This window comes from Cygnus olor, chromosome 1 (genome assembly GCF_009769625.2).
Source record: "Cygnus olor isolate bCygOlo1 chromosome 1, bCygOlo1.pri.v2, whole genome shotgun sequence".
NCBI classification, from domain to species: Eukaryota; Metazoa; Chordata; class Aves; order Anseriformes; family Anatidae; genus Cygnus; species Cygnus olor.
The window spans coordinates 195,415,651-195,430,252 of NC_049169.1; the positions used below are offsets into that span (position 1 = coordinate 195,415,651).

At 40.1% G+C, this 14,602-nt stretch overlaps 1 protein-coding gene across 1 annotated transcript in view; it reads right to left on the reverse strand.

The window, feature by feature from the left end:
• The window catches only part of ARHGAP42 (Rho GTPase activating protein 42), a 169,112-nt gene extending 156,660 nt beyond the window's left edge, over nucleotides 1-12,452 (reverse strand). The window contains 1 exon segment of the mRNA XM_040544183.1: nucleotides 11,931-12,452. Coding sequence (XP_040400117.1) covers nucleotides 11,931-12,084 — 154 coding nt within the window. The 5' untranslated portion in view covers nucleotides 12,085-12,452.
• Between the last annotated feature and the right edge of the window lie 2,150 nt (nucleotides 12,453-14,602).

The following is a 14,602-nucleotide window of genomic DNA, read 5'->3' on the forward strand; positions in this document are numbered from 1 at the left end:
TCCACAGAATAAGATTTTACCTCTCGCACAGTAAAACAAGTCTTGTTTCAAAGTTTCCCAGAAGGTAAGCTCCAAAGCTCTCTACCTTCTCTATTCATAGCCTATCAACTTCATATGAGGGATACCGAAGTGTTTTTCAATTTTTTTTTCTTCTAGTATCAGTGTAGAGCTTGTTTTAATTGCAGTCAGAGCACTTAACATTGATAAATTGTAAAAAATATATTTTAATAGATAATCTTAGGTACGGAGCAATCTTTTTCAAAGCACCAGGTTCCACTTGCATGCTTCTTCCAACTTCATGTCATTTTAACTTTAGAGGGCAAATAACTACCCCCCCACAATATGCATGGATTTAAAGTAGCAGTTTACACAAATAGGACATCCCCTGAAAAGCTGAGTTTTTGTATTTTCCTCCACTCCTCATCATCATTAGTAAGCAAGAGGTTAAAGGAAGATAAGGTGGGACAGAAGGTCAGAAGATGCAAGGAATGGACATAAAGTGAAATGCAAACTTCTGTAACAGTGGAGTGGAAGCATTCCTAAAGCCGTGACTTCACTGGTGATCTGGGAAGGCTGCTGGATGTGAAGACACACCACCACCATTTTGAGCTCTGCCTGTTCTTCACTTAAATGACTGGCACTTGTAAGAACTGCAAGGTTTACTGATCCACAGGTTTATGCTGACATTTGGCATAATGAATCAAACTATCAGAGCAGACAAATGTTAAAATTCAGTCGGTTAACCCCGCTTGTGTAATTCCAAATAGCAGCCAAAAAAGACATTTACAAAAAGGAAGAATGAAAATGAAAAGAAAATGTCTTTATTAAGAAATCCTACCCTACGTACTGCTTGTTTTACCAGGAATTTGTGCTCTTCTTTGCATGGAAGTGAGACAGGGGCAAGGGGGAAGAAGAGCAAAGACTTTTTATACTTGGTAATTCTCTAGAAGCAACAGGTTCTCTCTCATATTTTCGGAGAAAGCATGAAGAGGACATCATAAAAGATTACACCCTTAACAGGAAAATTAAAACATCAGCTGAGTGCTCATCTCATTAGTGATTTATAAGTTACAAGTCTTAACAGCTTTTAAATAATTAATCTCCACGTTCCTTTCCTTTCCTAAATTCCCTTCTCCCCATCAACAACAACACAACCCTGAATAATCAAACACCCAGATGGCAGCTGCTTGTCAGAACAGGAACCAAAAAAAGGTGTCTCTTCCAAAGACAGAAGTACTGGAAACCTGTAAAATCCCATCTGGGAGAAGAGTTCAGCTCAGAAGTCACACGTCTTCGGCTTCAAAAAAATAAAATTATTACAGAAGATATAACAAATGTGCCATGTGAGCGTTAGCTGCCATTGGTAACTTGTACGTTAATTTTGGCTGACACACAAGCAAGCTGTCACTGCTACCAAATAGTATTTTAATGCCCTGTCCCTGTTCTTCCCCCTACCAACTTCCTCAGGCACTTCCACTTCAGGTTGCCCTGTTGTCTGCCAGCAGGAGCACTTCCATATGTATGTATAAGGAACCCAAATCAGGGAACTGGGACTCATGAAAAATTATTCAGCAAAGATGAACGGTTAGTTTAGTTCCCTGATCCGGTAGAGCGTGCAGCTGAGCAAACAGCAATGCTAATACCACTTACAGGACAAGAGGGGGTGGAAGCAAGGGCTGAGAGTGGGAAAAGCAGCAGGGGTTGGCTCTGGAGGTTTTCTGTTTGTTTGGTTAGCAATAAAGCTGGCTTAAAATTGCGCATCAAAATGTGCCTTCAGATGGATGCTCCCTATTAACCTCCTTTAGTTACAGATTCTGGGAGAACTCCTGGACAACTGAATCACTCTTCACTGCTGCTCATGGGAGAAGGCAGAAATTGAAGTGCTAGAGTAGGAGATGAAAATTAAATTCAAGATTACTGCACAGCTAGTCTGTGTGATAAATTTCATGAATATGTAACTTGACGAAAACCTGTCTAATAAAATAACCTAAGTAATCTCATGTTCATTTAGTTTAAAATTAAATGGAAGAATAATAAAAAGAAATAAAATAAGCCTGTAACAAAATTTCTACATTTCAAAAAAACAAAATCCGAGCAGCTAAGGGAACCTGAATTTAAAGGTGACTGTATATGAAGAAACTCCAAAGGTACAATATGAGATACCTTGAATTTTCACATCAGTTGCAAGGAGAAGAACTGCATAAAATATTTAAATCAGGGTTCACTGAAGAAATGGTATGGAGATGTAAGCAGAAGATCACGGACTGGGCAGACAATAAGGAGAAAAAAGTCAGTATTCAACCACACATGTATATTGATGTATTTTAAAAAGCAAAGATAACTAGGTTTGGCACCAAAAACTAGTGGAACTCCAATGGTACAAGAGCTTAGCCAGCTACCCATGCAGTGCCATGTCATTCCTGCAGCTGTTCATAAAGCCATGGAACAAAGAGGGTCAAAGCACAGTAACATGGCAGAGACACGGACAACCTAAAGATTAAAGTATGATCCAAAACCAAAATTATAGTCAACCTCAATTTGCAACAATGCTATCAATATGAAGAAGGTAAGAGAAATTCATATAAGTACTTCAAAAATGCAAAACTATCACATCAGCAAGCTTGATATCAAAGATTTTTAAATTGATCAAATGTAGCAAATACATACCTATATTTAAGAAACAAACATGGTGATCCAACAAGAATGATTCATAGGTTTAACCTTAAAATCAAGCAATTTAGAACACTGATTAAAGGAAAGAGCAATTAAAAGCTTGGAAACTGATAGAAAACAGGGTAAAAAGCAATACAGATTTATCAAAGGTAAACTTCACCAGATGAGTGAATCTCTCTCAGAGAAGGCAAAAGATGATTAAAAACCAAAACAAACAACAACAACAACAAACAAAAACAGGCCTTATCTAACTAGCCTTCAGTAAAGCACATGATACCAAGCTATGATGGAAGTTTAATTATTAAGGTGGAGCAGATGAGAACCTGTACAGAAGCTATACAGATAAGGAAGTAGCTAGGAAAAAGCTTTGCTGCAAACACTCAACCAGAGCAATGTCATTACTCTATATTATTTGAGGGCTGATGTTGAGACTAATCTGATCTATTATTTCCATCCTGACTTTGGCACAAACTTAGCTAACGCCTCAGAACAGGGAGGTATTACAAACACAGAGCACTGGACCACCATCTATGAAAAGCAGGGGAGAAAAAAGGAACAAGAAGGAAAAGGGAGAAAAACAAAAATCCACAACTGAAAGAGGCTGAGAACAAGTGAAAAACAGTGATAATAGTGATACTAAAAGCAGATCACAGATTTAAGGGCTAATAACTTCTGTGGGTTTGGTGTTGGTTTTGTTCCTCTTTCACATCTTAAATTGTGGATTCCTAAGATAGAAGGGTGTGTGAGAAAGGATGATGCCTATTAGATAGAGGAAGAAAAACCACGTATTTGAAATAGCTGCAAAAAAGACCAACCTGATCCCACCATGTATTAATTGTGTGGTGTACAGTTAATTGGGAAACAAAGTCAGTGAGTGCCCAGTAGAAAGTTACTACTACTATCCCATGGTAGTAAGTGTAATGACCTCAGAGGCTGTTTACAAGGCTGGGGTTTGTTTTGTGGTTGGGTTGGTCTGTTGGTTTTTCTGTTGTTGTTCCTTATGAGGAAGGTGGAGCCAGAGACACAGAGAAGACAGATAGGTCAGGTGAAGCATTTTATAGAACCACGAGGATATCTGCTAACAGAGGCAGCTGTGTGAATCCCCATTCCTAACATTATGGCACAGGAAAAATCATCCTTCCTTAACTGATTGCCTCCTGCCTTAACTAAGCAGTACACAGGTATCGCTGCTTTTGTTTCTTTTAGGCATCCTTTAGCCTACTGGAATCATCCTAATTGAGATAATCTGGTCCTCAACAAAAAATATATATAGGAAATGAGCTGTTCAAATACACGGTTCATAGGCATCAGTGGAATATACGGTCATTTAAAAGAGCTGGGAGAAAGCAGAGAACAACGTTTATCGAGATGCAGTCCCATCTGCATCTCTAACAGATTCCTAACTCTGAGGAACTCTACTTCAGCTGTCTACTGTAAGAGCTCAACCAAACATCCTTTTCCTGACTTAGGGGCATCATTTTCTCCCAGTAGACAGGAGAATAACTTCTGAACTCTGCTCACCACTGCTGACCTGTTGTTAAAATAGCATCTGCCTGTATCTTCCATCTCACCCATAAGAACATTAATTAGCAAACTAAATCAATCGCTCCCTCTGTGTTCATGAAACAACATCAGCAAAGCTGACTGTGGCTCCACAAGATCTAAGCTCAAAGGTACAGCTAAGGAAAACAGATTTGATTACATTCATTAAGAATTTGTTTTGAGCAACACTACTAAAAACAATAGCAAGTGATAAAAAAATTAAATTTGACCCACTACGAGTATTTGTGTTGTTGATTGGAGGCAAAAAGATCCTGCACGTATCTTGCTGCATCCCCAGCTATGGGAAACCAAAAGGTGAAAGAAAGCACAGAAGGCAAAGAATAATTAGAAAAAGAGGCTTATTTGTCCTAGTGATTCTACAGGACCAAATCACATTGAGTCTTCTTACTTCTACGCATTTTATTTTTTCATTATGTTTATTTCACTTAAAGGCTCTTTACAGAAGAAAAATAGTTCAGTTGGCAATACCTGTTTTCACTTACAAAATAACTTTCAGTGATCAGAAGAGTACCTTTGCAGACACTACAATGCACACCTGGCATCCAAACCTCTTTTAAGCACCTTGCAAAATATCAAATATACAACCTACACATTGCAGCACCTTGTATCCAGCTTTGAATACTAAGCTAAAAGAAGATAAGACTTCTGAAGGCATACAGAATTTCCATACTCTTTTCCCATGCCCGAATTATACTACGCAAAACACGACTGTAACAACAACATGTTGTTGAAGCTTCTGGTGTCCTGTGAAAGACAAGTTTGCAAAAGTCAGGACAGGGAACCAGTTTAGGTTGATAACATGTAACTGATATGGAAAAAAACAAACAAACAACAAAAAAAAAAACATACTGTAATAGAGCCCAGAGTTCATAATGTGCTGGGAAACATATTATCTTTCTAATGAAAGTTATTTGCAATTCACGGGGTGCCAACAGGAGGTTAACTTACTACCCAACAGTACTCCAACCTCTTATTAATGGGGAAGAAGGTCAAGTTATTTTTCTTAAGCTTCGTATTTACTTTATTGCTGCTCCTTATAAGATCCCAAAAGTTTTTCACCTTTCATCATGCTTGAGGAATTCATAGCATCACACAGTTAAAAGAGGACCATAAACATTGGTTTCATTTAATGAACTGATGTTCTCACAGCATAAATACAATGACCAAAGATCAAACGTGTACATCACCATATCAGTTTTGTTTCCACCATTTTGTATTCAACTGTCCTGCATATTTAAAAGTAATTTCAAAAAAGTTTAGAAAAGAGCTACTAAAATGACCAAGCAACCAGAGAAACCCTTAGCAGAGAGGATGAGAACAGCTTGTTCAGTCTAGCAAAAGTATATGATTATTCCACAGGCAAATACAAATAAACAACAGTGCAGAAGAGTAGAGTGAAAGGAAAACGAGCATAAACAAGTCTGGATTTCCAGATTAAATTTATTTTTAATAAGTTACTCAATCCTCAGAGTAACATGGTTCTAGAACAGTTTTCCAGAAGAAAGAGTAAGGATAAAAACTGCTTTTAAAATTGAATTTGACAAGTAGAAATTACATGATAAACACTAGAAGGAGATTTGATTTAACAACAAAGAAATCCATGATGCTCCTAAATACCTTAATCCCCCATATTCCAAATGTATAATGACCGTTTTGCCATTATAGGACAAAATATAAAAGCAAAGAAAAAGCACTGCCTCACATATCACTTCAGTAGAAAGAAGAACAGTATTGTCCTCTGTATTTTTCACAGAGGACAACTGATAAGTTAGTTACCATTACAGGAAGTTGCAAGTTGCTGTAGTGCTTCGGCCCACGAAAACCCAAGAGATCTGTACAAGTTCAGTGACCACAGCATCATATTTTCCATTATAGTAAAGACAATATTCATGAAGCAGCTGGCTTCTTATTAATAAATACAGTTCTCCTATTCACAGCAAATGAAGCATGTAGTAGACAAAAAGCCAATTGGACCACTAAGAAACAGATTAAATTTGTTCTTTTCAGTAAACACTTTAAAAGTTTGAAAAAAGGTAGTTAAAAAAAAAAAAAAAAGAGTTTTCTTAAAGCAGAGACATCACTTCATATGACATTTGTAAACACTAAATTACTCCTCTGGTAACCTGACTTCATCCAGTTACAAGCTTTCTCTGCAGAATACCTGTTTCAATGTTAAGACACAAGAACGCCCATGCTGAGTCATTTCAGGACTTAGTAACACAGTAGTTGTTACTGATAGCATGGGAATTCCCTTTCAGGCCTTCTTGGTTCAAAATCATATGATAGGCAGAAAACACAGTGCTTCGTAACAGACCACGACATGCTAATATTTGCTTTCTCCATATACATTTGGTTAAAGATAATATAATACAATACAGACTGCAGCTGCTTTAAACACTAGAGGAAGCAATTAAGCTTCTTCTCTGGCCAAGAACCAGCTTATCATTAGTATCTTTGCATGAAAGGCTGAATGCTGTTGAAGCTGTTTTTGAGAATTACGTCCATAATCCATTGAACACTCAGTGCAACAGCAGCAGGAGCTGAACAGGACAGTAGAAAAAGCAGTACAAAGTTTTGTTTTTTCAACCTGGAGGCAATGGATCATTTATTTAGAGACTAAGAAACGCAAGCTATTGTATCGCCCTGCTGCTCACCCAACCTAAGTATGAAAGACGAGTTATGCATTTTTGAAGTATATGACTAAAACAGCTAAAAGCAATCCATTTGCAAAGGCGACGTGAATTATGCCTGAAATTCTCAAGAGGAAGCCATACTTCTATGATTCCATGTTCCCCGTCACAGTATCACATATGGAGTATGAAGAATTGGTTGTTTTTACTTAGAAACTAAATTAAAAAATGAGAATGACTGCTACCAAACTTCAGCAGCTATTATTCAATGAACTCACTTCTGCTCCAGTTAGAATCTGGAAAAGCCATTTTAAAGATATAAGCACATGAAAACACGTGAGACCAAGATATCTGGAAAAAATGCATCTCTCTGGAAAGATACATTTTTTTTTTTTTACATGAAAAAATCCCCAAGAGAAATAACAAGATCATAGCTTCTTATGCACTAATTTTGTCCTTATTTTTTTCCAGCCAGCTTCCCTCAAAGGTTACTGTATATATTGCCAGGTTCACCACTGTTCTTTTATAATTAGGTTTATGAGACAAAAAAAATCACTCATGAATACTGTATGTCAAAACAGTTTAGAGATCATCTTTTCTGTGTGGAATTTACATAAAAGCCCTAGTAAAAAACACAATCCCCTTGTAAAAGATGGTATTTTCATCTTGTGCCTGTTTCTCTATGTGTTAAGCAAAATAAAATCAAATACTTCAAGTTACTAATTCTGCTAGTTAAAAAAAGGACAACACTAACAAAAAGTAAAGATTGCTAGTAAATACAAATACTTAAATATTAACTTTTATATTACACTGCAGCTCTGCATTACGATTTAAAGCACTTTAAAAGGTATGGCATTACTTAAATCAACTGTGAATACACTAAACTTCCAACCATTTAAACCAAAACAGCTCAAATCTTTGAATGCGTAAGGTTATAGCTAAAATGGCAAATAAGAAGGCCTTAAAAAACTCAGAGGGTAGAACTGAAGTCTTCTGCACAGCAATAAGCCATGAGATATCCAAACAAGATAAGTTACTTTTTTGGATTGTTTAATATAATATTCAAAACAATTTGGGCAGACCAGTAGGCCTTATTATAGAAATTAAAAGTATACAAGTCTTTCTATAATAAAATTTCCTACATAATCTATATGACAACTCCCCAGACTAGGTTGCTTTTTCACAAAGCATCTACTAGTAAGAAAGGACATTACAAAGTACAATACTAGCAAAAAGTACAAGAAACACAGATTTGATATTTTAACTGAAAATGTGCTAGAATCAATGAAAAGGAAAAATTTCAGGAGTTCAGGTTCAGGAGTCCAGCTATGGGTGGACTTCACCAAGTTAAGCATATGCATTTTAAACGTGTATCTAAAAGATCTTTTAAATTAGATGCCTGAAGAAATTACAAAATTAAGTGTTACCTAATAATCGAGAAGACCTGTTGTAACAGAGAGATTACTTTTTAGAAAAAGTTTTGTGTTTTTTTTTTCTTTTTTTTCTAACTTGGAAGTTAAAGACAAGGAAACCCTCCTCCAGATGTACCAAATAAAAATACGCAAACCTACTTAATTGCCCCTACACACAGAGTTAAGTCTCTGTAGAAAGATAACATACATGCATAAAATGAGCCTTTCAAGAGAGAACAATGTATTAAGCATCTCAGTTGATGTAACAAGAAATGCAGTCTATCACTGAGATACCAACTGTAGGATAAGGCTGAAGTAAGCACAATGACCATACGATTGGGATGTCTCCACCTATAATTAAACTGGACAGTATGATCTGCGCTCTTCTGGTGTACTCCCCAGAAGTCTTACATATTTAGAAAGAGAAGGAAACAGCAAAATGCATTAGGAAAAAGGTGCTAAGGATTTGACACCAATCCTAGCATTATTTGTTGTCTCTGCATTCACAATAGCCAACCGCTACTTCAGACAGCACATTATTAGGGCTCTACATACTACTTTAGAAAGAAGGATTCTTCAAAATGAATGCAGCAGAACCACATTAAAATAAGAAGTGACCTTATCTTGCGACCACTATAACAATTAAAACGCAAAAACTCTGCATGCTACTTTAGGCGTACTTGTTCTACCTTCAATTTAAGTGTCTCATCATGTATTTTTTTTAACATTGCATTTAGATACTGGCTTATGCACAAAGGTATGTACTGTAACTTTTCTTTAATATAGAAGTTTGACTCCATCTGAAAAAACCACGCACATACCATAGATTCATCTTACATTTAGACAACTTAAGAGATTATAGTATTTTCTAACTGCATTATGTCAACTTCACTGTCTCTTCCCTAAACATAGTCAGGAAGGACATATTCCAAAATTCATTTCCACTAAAGCTCTGTACGAGTCTGAATTTTTTCCCTAACAGGATTGAGCCCCCAAAATGACATGTAAATGAAAAAACCTAGATCACCTAAAGACATAAAGCAGGGTAAATAACGCTTGCTGTTCTCCAGGGCTTGAAAGTTATTAAATCATAACAATCAAATCATAAGAGTTCAGCACTGAAACCAACTACTTACTCCATCATTAAAAAAAAAAATGCACAAATATTTTACACTGTACCAACTTTAAAGCTGGTAGGAATAGCTAGTATGTTTTAATGAGTCAAAGGTTCTTTACTTCACAAAAACTAAGATACTTCTATTTGCCTTAACCAGTACACTGTGCAGCATCTGCACCACAGTCTACAGTACAAAAAAAGGATTTTTGTTTTACTGAGAAAAATCCAGCCATTTCCCAGTTGTCTTAACACAGGGACTGAGGCAGTATTCTGTGGAATGCATGGTCACAAAACTAAGGGATTTGTAATGAACAAGTAGAAATATTTCTTACAAGGACAGACCTCACTTTCCTAAGGCTAAAAGACTCTATAGCACACAGCATTTTAAAGTTGCACATAGAATACAATAGCATTGTGTCAAACACTGTAACATTTGAACTAAGAAGTTTTAAAAATCAGGGGAACTTGCAGGTTAGGTTGCAATTACTTGTGATAGAAATAGCACTTGTCCCTGAAGATGGACAGAATTGTTAAACATGGGGATATAAGGTCTATATCTAGCAAGGACTTACAGGTAGTCTTCACAAAGATAATGGGATTACTCACTTCAAAATCAAGGTCTAAATTACTTCTCAAGAAAAAAGTTCATCCTTCACTATTCTTTCTTTGACAACTTAAGAAGAAAGTTGTATTTGTTCATGTCTGATCTGGAACAAAAAGCGGTCAATTTCCAGTGCTAGACCAGGATAAAAAAGCACCAGTGTGGCATCATCTCCTGTCATGACTCCTTGTGCACAGCACCGTACAGAACCACCCTTAAGTTTAATAAAAACTTACATGTTTACCACTTTAAACAAGCTCCAATTTCCTGTTTTATGGAGAAAGCTTTTTAGCAAAAAGAAAATCTAAAGTAAATCTAAAAAATAATCTTTTTTGTTCTGGAAGGAGAAATGTACCACTGAGTTTATGTTTATCTATATGTGCATACACATACATACATATAGATACACATAGATTTTCAGTGTAATCTATCACATCATGTTCTGTGGGCACGGATAGAGAAATGTATTGAATTTAATACAAGTTTACATAAGATTAACATCTGGCTTGTATCCAGCTACTCCCTAAAACAGAGATGAGTCCAGAAATATGTGTACTTCTATGACAAAAGTGTCAAAAAGTAGTTGCTTTATGTAACGGCAACACTATACATTAACTATGGGATAAAGTATGGGACATGCAAAAGTACAATTAATATTCAATTCCACTTCTAGTGGAACAAAATCATCAAAAATCAACAAAATTTGATTTTCTGTTCCAGCTAAAGAGACAAACTTTGGGTTCAGACTCTGGGTTAGCATCAGTTAGGTTTTCTGTGAGCTGAGGAGTTTATTGTAACACCTGCTCTCCGTCCTAATAAAGAGCAATACTGCTACCCTTCCACTCCGTAAATATAGCATATTGTGTCAACGTGGTAGATAGTTTAAGGATCATTTCAAGTGACTTTTTTTTTTCCTTAAACATCTCACAGCACAGCACAAGAAGCTGTAAGTCATGTCTACGTGAAGGCAAGCACTGGGCAACGTATAAAAGAGATCCTAAGTAACTTAGAGACAAGTAGGTGGCAATAGCTAACACAGAACAGTGCAAGCTGAGTCTAGTAATGCTGGTGGCAGTCCTTAATTTTCACTTTACACTCTTCAAAGCGGGAGGGCCGTTTTCACACTCAGGGAAGCTGTCATTTGTCACCTCACGGAACTTCAAAAGCAAGGCACCGTTCATCCCCAGCTTTTCTTTCAGAATCTTCCGAAGTAAGTAGCATGCTATCATTAGCAAAGTTGCTAGTTAATAAAGATATGTAACTGTTTTTTTGTTAGTATGTTAACTGTGGTAACGTTATTATTGCTATTAAAAGTACGCAACTGCAGTGAGGACTGAGGGAGGGAACATAAACTCTCTCCACACAAATCCACACAAAGTCCTGCTTCGCCACTTTGGTACGGCTGTCCCCGTTCATAGAATCATAAAGGTTGGAGAAGACCTCCAAGATCATCAGGTCCAACTGTCCCCCTACCACCAATGTCACCCACTAACCCATGTCCCTAAGCGTCACGTCCAACCTTCCCTTAAACACCCCCAGGGACGGTGACTCCACCACCTCCCAGGGCAAAAACCTTTCCAATACCCCAGAAGTGACCACTTCCAGCCCCTCGAGGCCGGCCTCCCTGCCTCCTTCCCTGTCTCCCTCCTTCATTCCCTCCTTCCATCTCTCCCTGCCTCCCACCCGCGGCCCCGGCTGCCGGGTGCCCCCCGGGCCCCCGCCCGGCCCCGTTCTGCCCCGGGCAGCCCCCCCAGCCCCTCCGGCGGCCAGACGAAGGCAAAGCGGCGGGGACGGAGCTGGGGAAGAAAAGTTTACGGGAGGTTTTTCTCCGGCTGCCGGCAGGGGAGCCCGCTCCCGGCGCCCATTCAAACAAAAGAAGCCTCTTCCCCCGCCCGCCCGCCCGCCCGCCCGCCGCCGCCCCCCGCCCCACTCACTCCGCAGGGCCCCGATGAGGAGGCTGCCGTCCTTAATGAGCTCCTTGATGAACTTGTTCGTCCTCTCCAGCTCGATCTCGTGGCACTTGAGGCGCTCCCTGAAATCCGGGCTGTCCAAGTAGGAGTCGCTGAACTCCAGCGTGGGCAGCCCCATGGTCAGCGGCGGAGGGACGGCGCTGCGGGGAGCCTGGGGGAGCTGAGGCGAGAGGGGAGAAGTGAGTAGGGAGGCTCCCGACCCGCAGCACCGGCCCCTCGGTGCCCTGGGCGGCGGGGAGGCAGGCGACGCTCGGGCGGCTGTCACCCAGCTACATGCTGCCCGCGGGGCGCCGCCGCTCCGTGGCTTCCGGCAGCGCTCTGCCTTCCTCCTTCCCCGGCCCGGAGTTCAGTCTGAACCTCCCCCGGCCCGGCCGAGGAAGCCCTCCTCCTCCTCTTCTTCTTCCTCCTCCTCCTCCCGCCGCAGCATGCTCACACGGCGGGGATGAGGCCCCGGCAGTGCCCGCCCCTCGCTCCCCGCCGCCCCCTTCGTGCTCTGCCCTCCAGCGGCGGCGCCACCCGGGCTCGGCCCGGCCGGGGCAGCGAGGGCAAGAGGAGTGCGTCTGCCCTGCCTCGGGGGATTTCGGGGGCACAGAGGGAGGGAGGATCCAGATCGGGGGCAGGAAGGCTGACGGGTAACTGTGAGGGGAGCTCGGAGTGTGCGGGGCACCTGTGTGGAGGCTGTAGGAGACAAAGCGTATTGCACAGTTACAACAAGAACTTAAGAACTTGTGTGCGGGAGGGAGGAGGGTTTATTTATACAGGACCACAGGCTGGTGTGGAGGAGTGTGGCACACCTTTGCTGGGCAAAGGTGAGCTGTAAGCCAGGTTGCCACAGCCGGAGGAGCTCAGGGCTGAGATAGTGGCGCCCAGCACGCTTGCACCACTGGGGGATCTGCCATGGCACCCCAGTGCAGCCCTGCTGTGCTGGTGAGGGCATGCAGCAGGGCGACACTCCTTCAAGGGTGGATAATGAGAAGAGAGAGCAGCAAAAGGTAAAGGAGGAGGAGAGAGGGAGGTGCAGACCGAGGAAATAGCAAACAAACGGTAGGAACGCCCATAGTGCCTGGTTGCTGTGTGGGGATACAGCTGAGCCAACTCCAACCTGAAGATGAAGAAACTGCAAACCTGGTTATGACAACAAAGTGGTGTTTTTCAAGTATGCTGGTGGGTTTGTCTCAGCGAACAGAAGCAGTTTGGATGGTTCTTTGTTTTTCTGGAGTGATTCTTTCCAACATAACTGTGGCATTAAACAGATACATATACAAATGTATGTACTGTTTTTTGAGAACTGTCTGTAAACAACCTTCAAGTCGGGAACAACTCCATTGGAAACAACCATCAACACTAGCCACACAAAGATCTTAAGCACAACCCATGTCTTGCCAAAAATTGCATTCAAGAAGATGATGCTTCTCTTAGCTGTCCATGCACTCCTGCTAATCATTCTCAGCCTTCTCATTTACACAGTTCAATTGTGAACATGGGGGAAGGCTCAATGCTGTTGCATGTTGTAGTTCCTTTATGCAATTTGTGTTCTTCAAACTTTTTGTTTGTCAAAGCTAACTTATTCATATTCACAACAGATTTCTGTAGGTACTAGAAATACAGAAAATATGATGCAGTTTCTAACTCTATGGCCTGCAGAATTTATTAAAGTGAAAAAAGTAATAATGCTCTGGTTTTACTGGGCTGAGAGTTTCTGCCCGTAAGAATCTCTCCAAGCTGACTATGTTTATATTAACAGACACTTTTAAGACTCTTTCAGTTCATATTGACCCCAAAACTGTGCTCATCAACATGCTGCCTGAGACAAATTCATTTCTTTAGTAATAAGAAGAATAAGACTGGAAAATACTGGGTTAACAAGTTACCTTGCTTTTTCAGGCATTAGCATCTAATCTCTCTTATAAACAAACAACCTAGTATAACTACTGGAAGGATGTTCAAATTATAGTCTTCTCTGATTATTAAAAATTAATTTTCATATATTCATAGAATCATTTTATGCACACTTGTTCTTCCTTCAGTGTCATCCAGTAGCTGAAAAGACTGTCTTCTACCATGTTTATTTGACGTAATTTAGAAAGCAGTAATGTCGTTGAATCATAGAATCATCTAGGTTGGAAATGATCTTCAAGTTCATCAAGTCCACGCATCAACCTGGCCAACCAAGTCCTATCATTAATCATGTCTTTTAGTGCCACATCTACAAGTCTCTTAAATACCTCCAGGGATGAGGATTACACTCCTTCTCTGGGCAGTTTGTTTTAATGTCTAACCACCCTGCCCATGAAAAAGTTCTTGCTGATATCCAGTCTAAATCTCCCCTGGCGCAACATGAGGCCATTTCCTCACATCCTATCACTCTGTCACCTGAGAAAAGAGACCAATGCCCTCCTCACTGCAACCTTCTTTCCTGTAGTTGTAGAAAATGATGAGGTCTCCCCTCAGCCTACTCTTTTCCAGACTAAACAACTCCAGTCCCCCCTGATACTCTTCATAGCACTTATTTTCTAGTTCCATCACCAGCTTCGTTGCACTTCTCTACTCTTAAGCAACTCAACATCCATGGGCCCAAAGTTGAACACAATATTTGAGGTGCAGTTTCCCTAGTGCCACACAGAAGGGGACAATCA